Source organism: Frieseomelitta varia, unplaced genomic scaffold (assembly GCF_011392965.1).
Source record: "Frieseomelitta varia isolate USP_RPSP 00005682 unplaced genomic scaffold, Fvar_1.2 scaffold_40, whole genome shotgun sequence".
NCBI lineage: Eukaryota > Metazoa > Arthropoda > Insecta > Hymenoptera > Apidae > Frieseomelitta > Frieseomelitta varia.
Window position 1 is genome coordinate 363,230 of NW_025110146.1, and position 23,422 is coordinate 386,651.

The 23,422-nt window shown below is 32.2% G+C and overlaps 1 protein-coding gene across 1 annotated transcript; it reads right to left on the reverse strand.

Moving 5' to 3' along the window:
• Nucleotides 1–5,934: 5,934 nt before the first annotated feature.
• Nucleotides 5,935–19,923, reverse strand: LOC122531442 (odorant receptor coreceptor). The gene is made up of 9 exons (XM_043659364.1): nt 19,767–19,923; nt 16,799–16,933; nt 15,585–15,968; nt 15,027–15,281; nt 14,198–14,448; nt 8,252–8,351; nt 7,876–7,980; nt 6,477–6,632; nt 5,935–6,349 (listed from the first exon to the last, which is right to left on the reverse strand). Exons 2-9 carry the CDS (start codon nt 16,931–16,933, stop codon nt 6,299–6,301), a joined length of 1,437 nt encoding a protein of 478 aa, XP_043515299.1. The 5' UTR covers nt 19,767–19,923; the 3' UTR covers nt 5,935–6,298.
• Nucleotides 19,924–23,422: the final 3,499 nt, after the last annotated feature.

Below are 23,422 nucleotides of genomic sequence, written 5' to 3' on the forward strand. Positions count from 1 at the left end.
TTTTTTTGCGGTCATCCTTTTCAATCACTATGTTGCTACGATCGCGGTTTACAATATTGCAAAACATATACGCGACGCGAATTTCAAAGTGATAGAGGGAGTTTGAAAATGTTCGTAGTTGGAGTGGTATAATATTTTTAGTACTGTTAATATTTTCAATATTATTAATATCTTTATGTTTTATATGTTTTTACTTTAAAAAAAATATTATACTTAAATTATATACTATTATAAATAATATAATATATAAAAGTATCAATATTAGTGCAGTGTTCCTGATGTAATACTTTTAGTGTTGTCATATGTAATGTAATCATACAATTATGTAAAACGTTGTTAGGTGTATTTGACAAAAACAACTGTTTTATAATACTGGTATAGTATTATATTTGGTATAATATAGTATAGTATATATTTAGTATATATTTAGTAGTATAGTATATATTTTATTGTTAGGTGTATTTGACAAAAACAACAGTTTTATAATATTGGTATAGTATTATATTTGGTATAATATAATATAATATAGTATAGTATAGTATAGTATAGTATAGTATAGTATAGTATATATTTTATAGTATATGTATTTTATAGTATATGTATTTGGTGTAGTATAGTATAGTATTATATTTTAGGTATATTTAATTCTTATTTACTTCACATTTCGAACAGTTATTAATGGATAATTTATTGTTACTTTCTTGTAATAAGAAAGAAACTCGTGTTCATAAGAAAAAAATGCAGAAGAAAAATGTCATTGGACTAGGTGTATGAAAATGATCATTCATCATCGAGCAATAGGGCTTGTAGATTTAGAGCTACTCCTTGGTTATCTGGATCTGGATTTCGCATCAGTCGTTGTCAACAAAGTGTGAAAAATGGATGTTTTCGTTCTGAGAACAGTCCGGTTCTTATGAATTCACTGAAAACATAGATGTTTTCTGTTTTAAAAGGGGAGCGTGATGTTTTGAACGACTATACAGCTTTATGAAACTAAAATTTCGAGTCTTTCAATTCGATTGGATACATTTCAATAAATTTACATCTGCTATGATTTAATAAATTATAGTAACTAATGCTTGCCTAGGAAGATCGAGAAAAAAGAATTGTATCTGTAAGACAAGGGGTTAGATTAGCTGAAAATATTATTGGAGTTGTGAAGAAAGCTACTAAATCTCAATGATCTAAAATTGAATAAATTCAGTTTGAAGATTTTAATTTAAAAAAAACAAGTAGCTTCAATTTTTATATAGGGTGTACTTTATCTCTTATCTTTGTTTCACAATTTTTAACGATTTATTTGACATTGTTATAAATTTTCTTGCACCTCAGCAATTTCCTATTTTTCTACCTCATTTCCGTTTCAAACAAGTCTAAACTACAAGTTAATAAATTTGTATAATAAAGGTAATAGAAATTATGAGACACGTACTGTATCTGATTAACTTCTGGACTAATTTATAATATAATTCCGTACAACTTTTGTCCAATTATTCGTTGAAAGCAGCCATTCGAAATGTCGTTTTCATCGGTGAAATAAATCGTCCAACAGTTTCGTCGCGTCGGACGCAAATTCCGCACGTTCGTTCCGAAATTGCCCTCTTGCGAAACGAGAGAGATTCGTTCACGATTGTGGGTTCGAAAGGGCAGGGTTCTCCTCGGGAGGCGAATTTCGTCGCAGGTGGTTGTAGTTTATCTCGATTAACCATCGTCGGGACATATCTTCGGCGTTGATAGGAGCATTTGAAATCTGGCGAGCTCGGGTCCCGGGAACGGGACGTGATTGCAAAGCACGACGGAAAAGCTTGATGCGCGCATTCAACGCGACTGACTATTTCCACGCACACCCGTCTAGGAATCCTATTTTCCCTGACAACGCGCGGCGTTACCTTCCCTTTCGTAAATCATATTCGCGGTAAGTTCATTACATTCCCCTTCGAACAGAGACGAATCGCGTTTGTGGAACGTGACGTGAGTGTCAAATAGGAATAAATATACCTTCGTCGTCTCTGATTTTCGAAGTCGCAGTCTTGGGAACTAAAAGATTCAGACTTTTTGGTGGGGTCGAACGGGGACGAAAAGTTGAGATTTCCAAGACGAGAGAGTTGGAAACGGGAAAGATCGCGCGCGAAATGCGACGAGGAACGGAGATTCGGATTTCGAAGAGGGAAATTGGAAACAAGTTGTGTGCAAAGGAGATCAATTCCAAAGGAAATTGACAAGTTTCGGGAATTCGGGGAATTCGATAAGGAAATTTCGAAGTAAATTTCTCGACAGACGTTTGGGAAGCGACAGACATATGAATCATTTACATTTTATAGATCAGACGTTTGAAAGGAAAATTCGGTAATGTTACGTGCAAGAGATAGATTTCAGATGAAAGTGTGAAAATGATAGAAATGAAACTATTCGAGTTTTAGACGAATACTGTATTTTTCAAGTGGAAATATTTTTTGAAATGTTTTCAAGTTGATCGATCATTTTTAGAAACGGTGTGTGACTCGAATATTAAACGTAGAGATTCAATTAAAAAAAAATTTTGAAGTACATGTAATATAAAATTACAATACAGAATAAATGTTCAAATAAAAACTGCAGATATCTCATTATCAAACGCAAAATAATTAAAATAAATCTCGTAAATGATTTTCATTCAATCAACAATTCAATTCAATTATTACAATCTCCGTTTCGCTATTAAAATTTAAACACGTGACAGAAATATTCGATGAGAAATCAACAAGCACTAGAACATTTCCTATAAGACAAATATTATATATTGTACCTTTAATTAAAGAGAAACCATTTATAATACTGACGATTCAATTCACAATATGATTACAGTATTAACGTACATATTAATTAAATGCATTCGATAACATTGCTTTGCTGTTCCTTAACGTTACACATACGTGGGAATAATGATTACGTATCTACGACTAGAACAGAATTTTACGTTTAAAATTGTACAACGATGTTTATTTATAATCTACCGCCATTAAAGTTATCGTAATAAAATTATTACACATTTATCGTAGAGTATGCTGTAGAATTAGAAAAAATTATGTTTCGTTTATTGTTATTGTTGTTGTTGTTGTTGTCGTGAAAGTATGAGAAAATTCGTGTTAGCAAAATTTCGTGTATTTATAAATTAACGGCGGAGAGGAACTGCCGTGCACGAGTGGACAAAATCTTAAATTCTATCAAGAGCAAAGTAGATAGTAATTGTCCCTGTTATTTCGTTATTCTCCTAAGTACGCTTATCATTTGCTTACTTACTTTCGAATACTATAAATATCATCTTAAAAAGAAAATTGGACGTTTTTTTAATATGTCTTTCACATAGAAAAGTCATACAGTATTGTCATGAAAGTATTCGAACATTTATCAAAAGAATTCCATGTACGTACATATGTATATATTGTAAAATATTTTGACATTTCATTAAATCTGTAATAAGACACGAGTGTTATAATTGGATTTTTACGTATTTATAAAAACAATTTTAAGTATCTGCGATATTTAAGATGTAAAATCTTTTTTTTTTTACTTTTTATATTATAAATATTTATATTTATATTTATAACAGAGGTTTCTGTCTTTTAAATTATATTCACACAACGTGATGCAATCATAATGCTAAAATCTGAATAGTATATAGTCTGAAAATGTATATAGGAGTTAGCTACAAGATATTCATTTAATAAAAAATTTAATATATGACGTGAATATTCATTAATATACAAATAAGAATTTTCTGTAAATATTCGAACACTTGGGTCAACAACTGTATTTCTTACAATTAGTATAATATTCGAGATAAGTGACTTACTATCTTCTTGGTGTATCAGTAAACAAATTAACAACTTTAAACGATTCATAAATCACAACGATATATTTCGGATAAAATTTTTAATAGATCTCAATAGATTTTATAAATCAAAGATGCAACTTTCTAAACAAATTAAATAACAGCTATATATTTGAAAAGAATTGCTACGTCGAGAAAGTAAGAGATAATAGTTGATCATGTTAGTCGTACTATTATTGTGCCTATTTACACGTCGATAAAAGTGTTTCATCTTCGTAAATTCAGAAAATCAAGATGCAAGCATTAATTATCGTTTGACATGATTCAGATAGGATGTTATTTACGTTTGTACAAAATTCCTCTGTATGTCGCATAGAGTAACAGATAATTTTCGTTTCTTGCATCTTTGTTCTTTGTTAGCAAAATACATTCTTTACATCACAGTATATATTATACAAGATTATTATCAGCGTAGTATTTCCCATTCGATATCTTCCTTAAAGGATTGAGTGCAGCTCACTTAAAACTAGTTTGAAAGTCGTTGCTTATATAATATTAATACAATATAAATATTATGTTTTAATTTCCATCTTAAAATTACGTACTAACGTTGATAAAAAATATTTTTATATTTCTTTCCTTACGTTTTATTTTTCTTTTTTCTTTTTCTTTTTCTTTTTTTTTTTTGTGGTCCAAAATTAAATCTTTCGAAGTATGAAACAAAATTTTTCGTGATTATGAGAAGAAAAGATAATTACACGTATAAATACACGGAATTACGTCGTACAAAAATATTTAAAAGTCGTTCTGTCGAATGAACTTCTCAAACGATTAGATATTTCGGCAATAAGTGAAAAACTAAATTTTTTGATTAATTTCTTCTTTCTTTTGTTAAAAGATTTATAGAGTTCAGTTGAAAACGAATCTAGAATATGTTTGTTGAAATTTCTTTTAGCATATGCTTGTTGAACATGTTTTATATTTAGGGTTTTATACTTTAGAATATGCTTATTCAAAATCATATTAAAAATAGAGGAATTAATAAAAAGGAATGATATTTATTTATATTTTACGTGTAGAGTACATTGTAATTTAGTATTTAAATTCCAATAATTTCACTTGTTCGTAAATATGTATTTCTAGAGTTCAACGTTATTATAAACAGAACAACGAATTTTTTTTATTATACTGTATAGTAAGAACTATACACAGAACCAACTTTCCTTTTCATATTTTTTAGTCTTTCGTTTGAAACGTCATTTTAGAATTTCGTTCTTCCTTAATTTCTGTAAATCTTCGTGTTATTATTCTTCGTTATTCTTTCATTTCACCTTCATTTCTTCCTCGTTCTTCAGAAATCCCACCAAAATATTTCTTCTAGTTAGAACTGTACAATTAAATATTTCGTCACCTTTTTTCTGTGATCGAGTTACTTTTCCATAATTGTTCAGTATGTATAGTATATTATTAGACGTATAATGTAAAATAATATTTGTTTAAATAATTTTTGTCTCGAGGATCTAAGTGAATGCAGTGAATTTTATTAATAATTTTGACATCACGATGTTCGAGAAATTGTTGCAGTGAATTTTATTAATAATTTTGACATCACGATGTTCGAGAATTGTCTTATACTTTCTCAGCGTCATTGTACTAATTGTTTTTTAATATATTAAAATATTTAAAATATTTGTTATTTAATATATTAAAATATCGTAGTCAGTACGGAAACATAAATTTTATTCATTTAATGAGAAGCGGTGAACTAAACGATGACGATGTTCAAAATCACAAAAAAATTTGGACAATGTGCAAGTTATGTTAATTTTATATGAAGTATATACATGTACAATGTGTATATCCAAAATATACAAAATTACCATAAATTTGACGTAACTTGTTCATTATTCCAATTTTTCTACGATTTCAAATCTCGCGTATCGTCGTAACAAATCTATGTTTCCAGCAACTACAATAATATATAACTTTACATTAACATTAATATTAATTTCAATATCAATATTTTAATATATTAAAATAACCATTCATATTCCAGTTTCGTTATAAATAAGCACGTTGAAATTTTATTTACTTTCTCTTTACTTACCTTTTAAAATTAAAATTCACTCGGATTATAATTACAAATGAGTATGTTCAAATAAATATTAATATGTTAAAAGACAATTAATTCGTATTGTAGTGGCCGAATATTTATTAAGGGCCACAGTAACATTTAAAAATCGAAGTTTCATCGATCGTTTAGAAATCTTCGTTTAAAATCGCGAGGCAAACGATACTTTGTCCCTTTGTTGAAGCTTGCAAATTCTACGTCGTCCTCTGGCCTGTAATTTCCACTTGAATCCGTTCATACGAATAGTCCGATAGAAAACGATACGAAGAACGAGACTCGTGTTCGACGATATTAATAACGCACAGTTCAACGCTGCATTTTTCACGCTCGATCTTGAAACAAATGATCTTCAACGTTCACTTCAGTTGCACCAACACCATGAAATAGGTGACCATAGCTCCCAGCACCTAGAAGATTCGTTATTTTTCATCATTTTCGACATCAGTCCTTTCACTCTGAACTGAAGTCACTTTGTCGTAATGTTAAAATTTCAAATTTCACGTCGTGAGGCATTTAAATATAGTGTGTCATTACCGAGGCGAAAAGATCCAGAGAGACGGTGAAGAACTTCGCCCCTGAAATCGACATCGCCTTCTGGCACTGTTGGCAAACGATTTGTACAAAAGTTTTCGCCTCCTCTGACCCGTCGTACCAATGACAAGAGTAAGCGGCTTCCATCACTGACGAACTCTGCGTGCGATTTAAAAAAAACACATGTATTATTGTATTCTGACTCGTACGACATTATGTTGTTACGAGTTTCGTTCTGACTATCGCTGCGATCATGTGTGATAAGTTTTCATGAAGATGTATTATTTTCAGTACGTATATTATTATAATGATATATATAATATATTATAATATTATAATGATATATATATATAATATATTATAATATTATAATGAATTACATATATATAATATATATAATGATACTATCACTCAGTATATATATTATTAAACTTGAGTGTATTAAACTATGGATTTCTATGCATTTATGGGAAATTGGAAGTCACAAATTTTACTTCTATGGTAATTTAAAAATTTAAAAATTAAACCCTCAATTAAATAATGAATTACATATATATAATATATATAATGATACTATATAATATATATAATGATATTATCATTCAGTATATATGTTATTAAACTTGAGTGTATTAAACTATGGATTTTTATGCATTTATGGGAAATTGGAAGTCACAAATTTTATTTCTTTAGTAATTTAAAAATTTAAAAATTAAATCCTCAATTAAATAATGAATTACATATATATAATATATATATAATGATACTATCATTCACTATATATATTATTAAACTTGAGTGTATTAAATTATGGGTTTTTATGCATTTATGGGAAATTGGAAGTCACAAATTTTACTTCTTTGGTAATTTAAAAATTTTAAAATTAAACTCTCAATTTACTATGTTATTGTGTTCAAAAGTTGCCTCTTTCATTTTCTCTCTCTTTTTTTATAGAAAATATATTTTTTCCAGTTAATATATCTAGTATCCAACGAGGTACATAAGTTGATTTAGAATATCTTGGAATCACGGTAGTAGAGATCATTTGACAAATGTACGAATAATTATTGCAAATCAGATTTACGAATATATGATATCTAATTTGCATTTAGAATGCATTAAATAATACATAAAATATTATTAAATATTAAAGATTATATTAGAAAATTGTATTTCGAAATATACGATCTGCTGATTTGAAAGATAAGAACGACTTGGCAACTTTTATACTATTTTTGACGGTATACTGAAAATTCCAGATTCGCAAGCTACGATGGGAACGATTTACAGTTTTTTTTTTTCCTTTTATATTATTCTTTATAAAAGTATATTGGAAATTCGAGAAATTTGTATCGTAATGGAATAAATAGTGTATTCTATAGATAATCCTTTATAGATATACCTCTTCGATGAGACGATTTCCAAATATGCACAGCATGAAGACCTGCCCTAGGGAGTACAATAAGTAACCTATTACCGATGCTGAATACGTATCCACTCCGTGTATCTGCAAGATAAATCAGAATTTCAGTTTCTTTTTTTCTTATTGAAAACAGAGTAAAACGGACTTTTGAATTTTCCAATTTTACGCTATAAAATATACTTGTTATTACAAATAATTTATAATTAATTGAATAATTACTCGGATAACTTTGACAAATTGTATATTAAAATATAAATTACGAATGTATACGTATATTTTATTCCATTTTATTCTAATTTTATTTTGTTTTATATCAAAAGAAGGATAAGAATTTTCGTTAAATTCTCTATATTACCTTCGTTGCTTGATAAGCAAGTAAAGTTAATGTGATGGTGGTGCATAACATGTGCAGCAGCAAAGCAACACCGTACGCATCTCCAACTGCAGTTACCAATCTGAAAAGTAATAAATTTTAATTTTAATTTTAATGTAACAAAGATTTTCTTAGTATTCTTTTTATATAACGATACAAAATTTTCCACGATGATATATGTTAGATTTCGTCAAATAACAAACTATGTTAGTTGATCGATTGTATATTATAGCTATCGATGACTATAATATAAAACTTCTATCAGAGAATTTAAAATTAAAGAAACACAGAAGCTTTTTAATGTATCAGTAATATTTGTATCTGTGTTTGCATTATTTCTATTAACAATAATATTAGTTCTTTCCAATTATTATCCATCAATAAATTATGAATCGGTCATTTCTATTATTTTAATAAGCTCTAGCGTTGAACGAACTTGAATCATTTCGTAGTGCGTTTCGGTGTTTGTTTGCGCTCATTGTACGCTCGTAACTCTCGTTAAACGCTGAAACTCTTAAAACGCAATAAACCCAATTTGTTGGTAAGCTCCTGTGGCTACGATATAACAAAGTTTTAATTCGACCTAGTTCACTGGATGAATGCATTTAACCAGGTGGTTAAAGTTTATGATTGACCATCTCTCTCTTCCTCTCTCTCTCTCTCTCTCTCTGTCTTTTCTCTTTATTCTCCTCTTTAGTGTCTAAATACAGTAGAATCTCGATTATTCGAACTAATTCTGTTTAGAATGATCAAACAATCGAATTTTTCGGACAATCGAACGACTCACATTATAAACACATTACACATTTATCATGCAATGTATATTACATGCATATTTTTTTGTCAAAGTTATTAATTTCTCTGAGGTTACGTAATATTTATCCAGACAACGGATGCTCGGATAATCATAGTTCTAACGTAATACGATTCGCCAGCGTATCGTCAAGTTAGCTGTAACCAAGTTGAATGATCGATACTTTCGAGTGTTTTAAAGGAGAAGAATAAGGCGTTAGGTGTTCTTTGGTGTACTATTTTCTTGACGCACTCGATTCTTTCATCCCTCTTTCATCCTTCTTCACTCGTTGCCGTCAAAACTTTTATCAAACTTTAAATTGAGGAGGAAGAGATGATTCCTTCTTTATTTTCGTCATCGTAGCATTGTCGCAAATAATTTTCTTGAAAATTTCCAGCTTTGAGAGAGGGAGAATCCATTGATCCTTCGCTTGAATCTCGTTGTCACAAAATATCGTTTTCCATTAATTATATTTACATCATTTAGCTTCGAGGAGGAAAAAAAATTCCTTTCCAGTTAATTACTATAATAAAGTAATAATTTTTTTTTAGCATGGTTCACACTAATCCTTAGTGGGCAATTATTGTTTATAATTTTAATTTTTTTATCGTTCTAGACTTTCAGAAAATGTCAAAAAAACATTTTGAATTACTTTAAAGTCTTTACTGTATCATACAGTCAGATTTTTTTTACATACAGTCAGATAAGATTCTTTAGGAAAAATAAACCTTTGCGACTGAGTGAAAGAGGTTGTCTACAAACAGTTAACGTACAACGTATTTAATATAAAAATTACAAGGAATAAGTACAAAGTCTCTTATAATTTCTGAATATAGTTTTAAATTTCTTTCGAACTTGATCAATACAATCATTACAAAAGAATTATATATGCTCATTTTTTTTATTATTATTATGTCAGTTTTACGCCAAGGGACAAATTAACCCACAATTTAACGTTGTTTAGACGTTAATTGTTTAACTTTTTGGTCACTCTCGTGGATTTAAATTGCACCACTAGTAACAATTACACAGACATTTAATAATGATTTGTGGCGATAAATGTGGCTACATGTTAATTTATCAGATTTAATAATTGAAACAGGAGTTAACCTTAAATTAAAATCTCCTAGATATAACATATCATTTGCATTTGTTTGATCAGAATTAAAAAAAATTAAAATCTCCCAGATATAACATATCATTTGCATTTGTTTGATCAGAATCGAACGATGTCGATTGAATTCTAATTTTCTCATACGAAGGATTTGAATGTTTTCGAATGCTTGCATTTGACCGGAAATTTTTTGCCAGGAGTAATAACCCCTGAAGAGTCTAGTTGGGGATTAATGATTTTTGAAATATCTTGTGCAACACACGTACATATGTACGTGCATTGCGATTCATTTGTACATATTCGAACACTTTCGTGAAGTCGACTGTACGACTGTAACAAAGACGAAAAATCGTCGTGACGTTGACGGCCGAATACTAGCAGGTGTAGGCAACAGGTATTCGTGTGTTTTAGGAAAGGCGCAGTAAAGATTCGGGTGGCGGCCGAAGAGCAAACATCGAACACATTCTGTATTCCGTTCCATCGTTGAGTAAGACCAACGAAACGTGTACATACACGTGTCAGACACGTATACCGGTGCACACGTGAACGCGAGCAACGTACAACCCCTGAATTGTCCAATAAATTGTCCAGTCCGCTCGGTACGTCCCCAGTTGCGGTCAATATCGCGCTCTCTTAGAATAAATACTTCACCACCGTGGGAACACACGCATCCCCTTTGTTTCTCCGCTTGTCGAAGAATCTATATAGAACGTGGCTCGGTTTTCTTCGCCGTCTTTGAAAATTTCCTTTCTTACGACTGGACGCGCCGCTCGGCTGTTTCCTCCTCGTTTTCAAAGATTCCCGCCCTCCACGTGTGAACCCGGAAACGCCGATTCTTCCGTGTTGTCGCGGTAAAATCTCTCTCCTTTTTTTTTTTTCTTAAGACAATAATATCTTAAGACACATGCACAGATACTCGCAAGTTTTGCTTTTTAATTTTCATTTTGTTTCCTTAACTTATTTATCAGTTTGCAGAGGTTTTTAATTGAAATGTCAGAATTTTGGGTTAATGTAGATTTCAGGCGTTTTAAATCTTTGCGTCAATTGTTTTGACATTGGGAGTTATACTTAGAATAGAAATTAAACGTTACGATTTCGATGTTCTTACATTTTGTTTCAACGTTGGTTTGAAATTAAAAGTTTTGACGTGATTGTTGCATCGTGGTATCTTTACGTTGAAACGATAAACTGGTGTTTTATTATTTTAACATTATACCTTATGTTTTACGTGTTTATGCGTTGAAGGTTCCAATTTAATTTTAATTAAATTTCAATATTTCAATTTTGATTATTGAGAACTTAGGAAATTAAACTTTTAAAATTTTTTGCGTTATCATTTCTCCGTTGCTAGCATAATGTCGCTTTTATTCATCTATTCGGTTAGACATAAAACATACCATTCTTTCCTTCGCAATAGGATAATTTAGTATAGAAAGTATAGGAAATTTTACACCTGCGTTAAATAATGCGACGTTAACCAAATTACGAGTTCTCGCAAACCGACGAAATTTAACTGACCATTTAAGTTTATTGGCACGTGAAATTTACGAATTGGAAGAAATTACTCGGCTGTTGAACAGCAAATTGCTTTACGAAACGTTCAATTAACCATTGCTATTTATTGTCACATGAAATTAATGTAACGAAATATATATCGTTTTAATTTCGATCTCTCGTCTGTCCGTTTCACAATTTATCTTTTATCGAAACCGAATTGAATTTTCACGAATAAATTATTTGCGAATTCCAGTTCGAATTTCGATAGCAACGAATTTCGGCAACGTTTCATTTTTATCTATTGTAACGATGGAAAACATTTTTGTTAAAACAGATTTTCGTTTCGCCGATGGTATTAAACGCGTTCAATTCTGTAACGAATGCATTTGTTTCTAACTAAGATTGCCCCGCGCGACGTGAAACCTCGAGTAAACAGAATATTGATTCCGCGTTTGCGTATACAACCGGAGGAAAAACATTTCTGTGCTTTTTTCTGAATTATTCACCGGGAGCAGAGTGAATATGGATCGTACTCGTGAAAATTCCAAAGCGAGATGTACTACAATAGATCAAAATTGAAAATACGTATGTATATTTTTTCAACAACGTGTCCTGTTCATTATTCCCATTTTTCGTCCTCTGTATTTTCTCCATTTTTTAATTTTTTGTCGTTCGTATTGTTTCCCTTTGTGATCTCCTTCTTTTTCATTTTTCATTTTTGTTTTTTCAGTAGAGAAATCTCGAAACAGAGGACTCGTGCGTTTTAATATTTTTGTGATATTTTGGTCTCTCGCTCTTTCTTTGCCCGATTTTTTGGCTCGCCGAAAATTTGCACCGCGTCGTGAAAATTTTTGCCTTTCATATTTTTTCTTTTAAAATTTCATTTTCGCAAATGAATAATTCAACGTACGATTTAAACTTTTAATTTTTATTTTAATTGTCGAAACAGTGTGTTTTACTTTATATATTCATTCAATCCCGTTGCCACGTTATTTCTTTGTTTCGATGCAACTTTACATCGATATCTGATAAATAATGGTAATTTATGTAAAAACTTTCGGTCAATTAAGATTACCCTGTACAATTCGATCCTTCTTGCTCTCGTTGAATAAGCAATGCAGTTCTAAACATTTATGCGAAGGGTCTCGATCTTCGTTAATTCGAAATCACGTTTCTCGATTGAAAACTTAATTAAAAAAATATTACTTGGAAATGATTTAGATCCTTGCTTTAGTCTTCAAATAAAAATGATAAATCAGTGGAATTTTTATAATAATACTTGTCCAATCCTGGCTGTTATGACAAATTATTTGTCATTTATTTGAACAACGTTCGAATTCACTCGAGCGAGAAATTATTTAGGGATGATTTATCAGAGTTACACACTAAATAAAATTACTTTTCCCTTTACTTGTTATTGTTTCATTAATTACCTGAAACAATTATTCGTCCGCTAATTTATTAATAATTTATAATTTAATTTCTTTCTTACCGATCTACATCATGAACACTTCAAATTGTTATTTTTCATCCTGTTCGAAAAGTGGCCTAGCCTGTTTCAAACATAAATAGATCTTCCAGCGTAACCTTTTATGCAGATTAAACTGTTCAATAGTTTCTCGCGAGTTTTTCAACGAGAGAACCAGTTTAATGGAAAAGAATTTAGCAAACTGACACCGGTTGAGTGGAGATGGTAACGAAATCGCGCGAATTTACTTATTCACCTGGCACAGGGATTATTATCCTAATGGAAGTCTCTCGTTGTTAAGATTGCGAATGTGAAAGGTTCTCTCATTGTCGACGTAGATTACGTTTCCGCGTAGAAACGAACTGGAGATGAGAATCGAAATGGGAAACTGGGTTCTACCCGTGGTAGTGAAGACGTTGACGAACTTTGAAATTGCGACGACGTGCTGCAATTTCACTTCGCCGTTGGAAATTTTATTTTTCAACCGCGAGAGAAATTGGTCTGTTGTTTTGCTACTTTACCTTGTCATCGATGTCTGATTTTTACTTCTCGACGAGGAGCACATTTTTCTGTTTCTTTTTCAATTGTAATGGAATATTTATAAGCGGCGAAGGAAACTGATAGTTTTTATGTGGAAAGTTATCGAAATTACATTTAATTATGATTGTACAACGATATATTTTTAATTATACCTAATCATATGCTTAACTATAATTTAATGATGCAAAATTAATAATTTTTAAAGTTGAAATTAATAATTTTCCCAACTATACGAAAAATTCGTTGAATCAAAAGCTTATTAAGCTCGTTGAGCATATTTACATGCAAATCTTTGATACAAAAGTAACTTTTTACAACTATTTTGTAAAATAACTTTTGTACAATCATTTTCCAAATTTGTTCTTCAAATTTAAAAAAAAAAAACAATGCTTGTACAACACCATCGCTTCCTTCTATTTTCCGATTTATGAATTTGGTCGGTGTGACGTGCGTAAAATATGATGAAAATCAAATTGTGCCCTCTGAAAAACATTTCAACAAAAGGTTTCTACGTACCTTACGATATGTTTGTGTCGCTCTACCCAGTATTTGATGGCACTGCGAACCAGCATCTCTTGCTTCTTGGTCAGTCCATTTGGCCCCACGCCCCCGTTGAAAGTCATGCCAGCAGTTGGTCGGAAGGTGGCTGTGAAATCAGTTCTGTTGCTGTAAATTCCCCGAAGATCCATGTCCAACATGTTTTCGCCCTGTGGTGGCGTGGGTGGCGGCAGTGGCTCAGTCTCTCTTGGATGTTCCGCGCTACCAGCCTAAGTGCAATAAACAAACAAACATTGAAAAAAACGTAATGGAGATATTTAACTGCCAAAATGGCCAAAATGACCAATTTTTAATTTCCGATAGAAATTTTATAACACAACATTTTATATATTTATAACGGTACATTTTTAAAGACTCGAAACGAGTTTTAGTAAAAACGTAAAAATAGAGCCTTGTGTTCTCTGTCGCGTTATAAATTTTGCGCTTTGATTTTTCTGCTACAAAGTTTACACTTTAGTCAGTAGGTAGTTCTAGCGTTAATATATTTGATTATTTGCCTCGATTTAAATTATTCCCTCAAAGAGAAGATTGTATTTTCTTTAAAGACGGAAAACACACTAATGAAAATTGACTAATAACAAATGAGCAAGTAAATTCATCTACATTTTCGTATCAGACTTTGACGCTACGTTTTTGTTGATCTAAGTCGCTAATGCAATCAACACATAATAAATGATAATGGGAATTAATAACGAAAGCTAATAGATAGATATAACAGTGAATGGATGATAAAAGTATCCGTTTTACGTAGAAATTTTAAACACAACAAAGTTTTCACACAGTTTACCTTGAACAATTCCCCGCTGTTTGGCACAACAGTGTCCAACGTGGCGCTGAATTCCATGAGAGGCTTCATGATGTTCTTCAGATGTTGAATCTGCTCGCAGGCGAAGAGGAGCCACGAGCAGAACAGCACGTCCAGAAGATTTGCGTCCGCCATGCAAAACAGCAGCCAGTAAAATTGGAACACCAACGTCAAAATGTGAGCGATCCCGTGGCTCGGATTGAACGGATACCAAGAACGAACCATCAACCTCGGTATCTGGACAAAGGGACAAGTTGGCGATTAAAATTCTGAAATGGAAACTCCTTTTAGCTTCTTATTGCTAATTCGTTGCATCTAGTTAGTTACATTTAGTGGCCAATTTGCCGGCTTTTCCCAGCTTTAGCTATGTCTCTTTCTTTTCGTTTTGTTTCAAATAACTCCACATGTTCTCGCGAATTACGAGATCTTATTTTTATTAAAAAAAAAAAAAAAAAAAAAAAAAAACGCAGAACATTAGAAGCCAAAATTGGGAAGCTTGGCCATTTGTTGTTGACGTTAGTGAACGAATGATGGCAGTACCTCGACGTAGGTAGTTTCGTTCGTAATAGGATCGATGACTTTCTTCACGGAGTCACCGATGAAAGTAATGGTGGTCCAGGAAATGGCCGATAGTACCGTGGTGCCTATGACTGCCAGCAACAGTATCCTCATCTTCTTCACGGCGATCTGATGGTAACGCGCGTTGCTCTCGGCGAACAGTGGATGGCTGTTCGGATTGTTCCAAACGGCGAGGGTTCTGTAGAACAGTTTGCTCCTGACCGCGAAGTAAACGAGCTTGACCACGCTGTGCGTAAAGAACAGCATGGTGATGGTGTTTGCCGTGAGATCGTCCACGTCGTCGCTCTCCATCATTAGATTTATACCGCAGAAGCCAAATTGCATGAGGACCAGCACCAGATGCACCTTTTCGCGTCACAGTTAATTCCTCTATTAATTAATCTGTTTTTTCTGAATATTCATCCTTTTGTTTTCTTTCTTCGTATCATTTTTTCCAACGATCTTAGAATCATTACTTTTGAAACTCGACGACACAGTTAATCCTCATTCGTACCTTGTTTGACGCAGTTTGTTTTAAACAGAAATTTCACATCATTTTGCAGCAAATAAGTACGACAGTTATTTTTTCTAACATGTAGAGCACATTCTTGTGATTTTTGATAACAAAATATGCTGCCAGGGTATTATTTCAAGTATGTTGCTTTTTGATTATCAATGTGCCTTGTATAGTGTTTGAATACCTACTGTTGTAACCAGATGAAAATCCAAAATGATCGTGACGTTTGACAAAACTGAACGTACAGTTCATTACACGAAATTGAACATATTATGTCTGAGAGTACGATTTCCGTGCGAATATCACACGGGATAATAAAAATTTAGTCTGCTCTAATTTAATTGATAAAATAATTTACAAACCTAGCCATTTAGTCTTTCATTATGGTTAGTGCCATTTTATCTACTATTGCAGATACTTTTATCTTACCATTCCGTTAATTTAACACCAAGCTAGAAAAACAAGGCACGGATGAGGGTTAATTTGTCAATAAATTCTCTTTTCGTCTTCTTTCTGCTTTTATTTCTCAAAAATTGCGGAATTATCCCTTTCAAATCGGCGAGTACAAATTGTTTTGTTCATATCGATCGAGCAATAGAATAATTATAATGAATGTTAGAACTTTCTCTTATATAAGATAGTTTTGTAATAATCTCGTTAAGTTACACGTCTTACGTACGATGCAGAAGATTTTATGTATATGCTTCGTGGAACTGTCGGTGTAATAATTGAACATGAAGTGCCCGGTAGCTTTCATCAGCTTTATATTGGGCATTAAGTCCGCGACTAGCCCCTGTTGCTTGAACTTCATCATCTGAAGCAAAGAGTTTGAAAAAAATTTAATTATTAATAACAAAGGGTTAATTTCAACTGAACTCGGGCCAATAAAACTCGAATTCTCGTTTAATTAAACACTTTCGTTCTATATCGCTGTCGCGAGTGATAGAAAATTTTTAATTAAATCAATACGCTTTTCGATTCGTAAGCAGTAAACAAGAGTAAATGATAAACTCGTGTCAAAGTTTTCATCGTATCTGCTTTGAAATGAACTTTTAGGTATGCTGAATGTTATCTGATAGTCAAAAATATAATATAATATTATGTTGTTTTAGGAACAACGTTCTAGGAATAATATTTCATTTGAAAAAAGAAATAATAATAAAAGAAAAAATAACGGATAATATAATTATTATATTATATCCATTATTTAAATATTACATAAAATTGCGGATGTAACATATACAAAAATTAATTCACTATGTGAATTGATTAGGTAAGATACGCTTTATAATATCCCTTCACATTTGTCATTGCTGGCATTATGTTAAAGTCAAAGCAGTCTAAAGCTTTCAGTACTGCCAATTGTCTAAAGGATGTCAATAAAGCTCATTCAAACTTTCCTCGTGCACTCGTAGAAATATGAAAATCACATCGTAATTACGAGAGTTACATTCTTTTCTATTTCTGTTAATGAGCATGTAAATTATAATGATAATTGCAATTATAATGACAAATATGATAATTCATGTTTTTCGTTTCCTTTTCTATAATGTACACGCAAGAGGATTGTACGTATAGTTTAACAACCGATGCGTATCGTAGTTTCTACCCTTGTGATATTATTCATGAACGCGGTTAATTTCACATCTATCATCGTATTACCGATAACTTTCGCCGTTTGTAACCGGAGTTATACCCTATAATATAAGTGCAAAGTTTTGTGATTCTTCCTTGAACCCTAAAAACGTGAAATAAACAAATAGCAAGCAACGAGAATCCTCAGTCAAACGTTGAAAGGTCAAGTGTTGAGATACTTTTACAAATTAAAGTAAATTTTTGCAAGTATACTTTTATCAAATTTTCATGAGGCAGTGATACTTAACTTGTTAATTAATTCCGACGTGACCAATGTCAGAATCAATTTTAGATTTTCAATTCTTAGTTAGCATGACGTAATAACATTAATGTCAGAATTATCGATGACCCAAGTCTATAATTATAAATCGAAAAATTATGAATTTCGAACATTAGATGTTAATTTCGCGAGATCGTCGCGCAATTTCAAGGATACTGAATTAATTCTAATTTCGAAAGTACGAACTTCATTTAATAAAACTGTTTCATTTAATTGGCATTGCATTGCTCGGATGATCTGTTTCAATGTTTTACACATTTTCACGTAACTGTCTCTCTCTTTGTCTCTTCTCTAAAATACATCGATATTACCAGAATCTTTCGATCACTTTTGAATTCAATTCCAAAGCAATGGCTGTGCCAAGAGCGTCGAATGCGAGATCAAGCGTTAAAGTTACCCAATCGCGTCCTTTATGTTCTCCACGCCGGATCCAATCTTCCAGAAACTAAAAACTACTTTTCCAGAAGTCTCAACCAAGCTTGGTTCTTCGTTCAGTTCAACGATATCAATAATATCACGGTATCAATAATATCAAATCTTCCACAACTACGTGGAAACCTATATGTCACATTCCCATTTCAGTTCAGAACGATTCTATTTCGTTCAGTTCAACGATATCGCGATACCAATAAAAAAAATAACTAACATCAACCATCCTCCACAATCTTTCTATCCTTTATCAAGAATATTCGATAAGGAGATACTTCGCGTTTCTATTGAATTCGATACTAACAATGTCAAATCACAAACCTAACGTCAACCATCCCGATCACGATCTTTTTATTTTCTATCAGAAATTTATACGTCGCGTTTTCGTTCGAGTCAATGGTATCACGTCAAATCACTATCTTTTGTACTCTTTTTACTTGCTCACTTGCAATAAAGATGACAGAACTTAAAGGATGTGGCTTTTCAGTATTACTACGTCATACGGGGATGTTGTGAAAATTCTTTTTGATTAATTACGATAATCTTGTTTATTTATCTTCACAATTTGGCCAACAGACGCGTCTTGTGACTTTTATCCTACGACTGTATAATAAAATGAAAACTGTATTACCTTGCATTGTTGAACGAAATGATACTTAGACCGCGTTTGCTTAATTGACAAAACAATGTATTTACATAATTTTATATTCATCACAGTAATTGGAAACGTGCAATCCAAATAGGAAATTATCTTACCCATCAAATATATAATACAATGAGGAATATTATACTTTGAATATTTCCTGGATCCCCGCGTAATTAAAAATACGCAGTCTTCGTCGAAAACTACGTTAAATCTGTGGTGTGAAGATGGAAAAACGCCGCGTGTCACATGTCTTCACTTTCAATGATGTTGTCACTCGACGTTCACAACACCATCTGATCCATTAAATTGTGTCACTGTTTTCAATTTAAAAAACTTCTCACTCCATTTTTTTTCCCCCCGCTCTGAATCTGCTCGTGAATTTTCTGAGATTCCGACACGCGGTGTTTTTTTTTTTTTTTTCTTTTTTTTTGAAACATCGTAAGTTACTGTTAGGCTACTCGAATATTCTGTTTAACATTACGTGCGCACTGTGTGCTCCGATATCCGCCACGAACGACGTCGAAAAACTCCTAGCAGCTGAACGACTGAAAAAAATCTAACTAATCTGCCCTGCAAAACTTTTCAAGTTAGATATACATACGTCAGTTGCTTCTCTCTCTCTCTCTCTCTCTCTCTCTCTCTCTCTCGCTCTCTCACCTTGAAAAGGGTACGCGGCCGCGCGGTTCAAATCCACGATGATGAAAACGCGAACTCCACGCGAGTTCGCCGTGAGAAACGCGATGAATGCCGAAGGAAAACTGAGACACGAACGACCGCTGGATGGATGGTCACTGGGCCGGCGAGCGAGGGGTTGTTCTCCGTTCTTTCTTTTCTTCCTACCCCCCCGTGGTTGATGGTTAACCGCCACCTGTCGCCCCGGTGAAACCCCTCCAACGCGATGGGGTACCAAACGTGGACCAATCGGCGTCATAGCGGCCAAGCGCAGACGTTCCTCGAGCGGTTTCTCGCCCGGCTTTGCATCGTGCCTCGCCATATTGTTTCTTTTACCGTCGACACGAAGCTTCCTAATCGTATCAATTATTCAGATTTCGACGACTGGCAGCCGAGGGTGTACGGCGAGTAAGGCCGGCGGGAAATACGCTGCATAGGCGACCGATAAGAAGGTCTCGAACACGGTTATTCTAGAAAGTTTTGCGCTGCCTACGCGTTCGCGACGATTCCTCGAGGAAACGAGGGATATTCCCCTTGGTTTCTTTGCGGATGCCTTTTTTCCCTCGCTCGATTGGCTAGGTTAGGTCGGAGAGCTTGTAACTTTCTAATTGGGTGATTTGAAACTTTGTATTGGTAGATCGGAAATGTTTATGTTAATTCTGCACGCACGAGGGCAAGTACGTGGTTAACGGTAGAATCATCGGCGATCGTAACGTGGAATTTCCATCCAGAGTTGTTGAAGTAAACTGAATAAAAAACTTTATAATATAAAGTACACGAGCTTTTATTTATATGTATATATATATATATGTATGAAGGAAGATTTGATTTTAATTGAAAATTGAAATTTTGTAAATTCGAGATTCTTTTTGTTTAATTTATATCCTATTGAAATGCATCGGATTTTGTTGTTTTTCTTCGTTGAAAGTAGTGCATTATATTGCAAGAGAAGCATCAATCCCTTCGCTACAAAGTTGAACGGATTGAAATGTTACATTCTAAAGAAGGCATGGTTCGATGAAGAACATTGCAGCAATTCTTGCTATAGTCAACGAATACCCTGTTTATTTTATCGACATAAAGAAAATGTATCTCACAACACGCGCAATAGAATTACTCGCATGATTCTGCGTCTTTTTATTAGTATTTTACTATCGTATCCTGAATTTAAATTATGTTCTTTTACATTATATCAGTTTTTGAATGGTCTCAGATGTTTCTTGTTTCTTCAAAACCAACAACTCGTAATTTAATCTACATTGTGTTCATTCAAACATTTGTCCAAGTATTAAAATGACCGTAATACTTGAAGTCATGATTAACATGTTGATTGCCACACGAAATTTATATGAATTATTTTATATTTAAAATACATAAAAGTATTAAAGGAAATGACGATAAAAGGAATTACTTTCAAATAGAAAATAAACGAGTCAATTGTTGATCATTTTAAATGGTCAAAATGGTTTTACTATTACGTATTTCTTTCTGCAGTTCGCAAGAGATTCGCAATGATTGTAGCATAAATTGTCTACTGTCTCTTTTAAACTTTCTGTTCTGTTAGTGCCAGGAAATTTCGTAGAATGAAGAAATAGAAAATTCGATGAAAGAAAATCAGTTCTTTAATCATATTCTTACTTTTATACTTTAATGAAATAAATATACCAGGGTTGTTGTATGGAATTTTTTTAATGAGAAATATCGTCAACGTCATTGTTTAACAGTTGTCAATGTAAAGACGTGATAATAAATATTGAAAGACCACAACTACGTGAACATACGTATATGTGGTGTATCAATAATTTGCTGACAACCCTCATTTTAAGTCAATATGCAACATGAGTCAACCATCGGTGAAACCAATAAATCAGAACTGTTTTACTTAAATTTCATTATGTCATATGTTTCTTTGCAAGAAAAGTAACTTATGTTATTTCCAGTTTATATAACAAAAAATTAACAAATAATTAATCCTTCTTTATAATGAAAATTCTTTTTTTTATACATACAATACAACTTTCAATTCCAATTATCTAAATTTCATTGTGTCATGCTTTTATATAAAGATAATCTTTATCGTTTTATTTTACATAAATTTATTAATTAGTGAACACCTCATTTTCCTTTATAACAAAATTAATTCATATGTGTAAAATTAATAATTATTTTATTCTTTCTTGTAACAAAAATTTCTTTCGTCTCCCAGCACAGCTTAGAAACAAAGTGGATTGTATCTGCGTGTTTATTTATCATGCATAGTACGTTAATAAATCGAACAGCTTGACACATCTTTAGTTTCGAAGATAGAAAAAGCGATTGACACTGACTATCGATTTTCACTTAATCTCGATTTCTTTTCTCAAGAAAAAGAAACTTGCCGCGATAGAAGTCTTTGGTCTCATTTGCTTCATCTACTATTTATGCAAACGTTGTTTTTCCCAAAGCTTCTCGTCCTTTCGATCGTAAAACTGGAAGAAAATCTCAAGAGTGGTTAGTATCTAGGGTATGTTATAGATGTTCGTACATGCTTATTACAGAAGTTGCTTCAAACAACCTTGGCATCATTTAAGTGATCGCAGAAGACTCGTGATACCGAAGTTATGATTAATCAAAACACTTTCTGACAAGGTTTTCTCAAACACAGAAAGAAATGGAAATTTTCATTGCATATTCCTTTCATTCCTGATCTTGCCTAAATTTATTCAGAACGCCTTTGTCTAAGTTTATTTACATTCACATATTTACAATATTTTATTTTATTTTATTTTATTTTTTTTATTTTATTTTATCGAGAAATTCTGATTCTATTGAAGAAATAAAACACATTTCACAGCGTCACGTTGGATTTTATATACTATGAGAAAATTAAAATGTTTTTATAAAATCAAAAATGTAGAAATTACTTTAAAAGGCAATGACAGATATACGCAAGTCAATTGAAAAATACTTGAGATATATTTTCCCTGCGATTTGTCGTCGTTGAAGCTGCAAGTTGCAGAGACATCAATGCCGGAAGTGGAGCGAAGATTCATTCTCAATAAATTATGTACTCAGAGATACTGTATTAAAAAGAGATATCAAATAGAGAAGATAAAAATAAGTAATACTAACAAAAATGTTGAGATAACAGAAATGTTGAGAATACATTGTAATTTAAAAATACACAGCAACATAGGCAAATATAAGTATACATACGAGTATACTATTTATCATGACATAATAAAGTAGATAAAGTAAATTTATATACACATCTGTTCTCGATTCATTTAATTAAATTTAGAAAAATAGAAATTTATATAAGAATTCTCAGTCTCATCGTAACAAATACTCTTCTTTGGATGTTTGTATATATGTATATATTTTGCATATCATGCATGTTTGAAACATATGAAAATTCGAAGTTTAGCGAATAATCTACAAAACATCTAATGTACAATGTTTCCAATAATACTCGATACAAAAGACAATTTTCCATCGAGAGTCTGTTCCTTCAATCGCATTCTCAAAATATAAATCTGCATAAATGATTGTGTTTATTGTGTAAGATGAAATATTGATCGTAAAAGAGAGCAGTTTCGAGTGTCGTGAGAAACAAATGTTTGATCGGAAGTTAACACTCTTTTGTCTGTTTCAGCACCGTG

Coding starts and splice junctions, on each gene's coding strand:
- LOC122531442 (XM_043659364.1), bottom strand. CDS start 16,933: ATGATGAAGTTCAAGCAACAGGGGCTAGTCGCGGACTTAATGCCCAAT. Junction 15,969..16,798: donor TACATAAAATCTTCTGCATC/GTACGTAAGACG, acceptor TGACGCGAAAAG/GTGCATCTGGTGCTGGTCCT. Junction 14,449..15,026: donor ACAGCGGGGAATTGTTCAAG/GTAAACTGTGTG, acceptor TATTGCACTTAG/GCTGGTAGCGCGGAACATCC.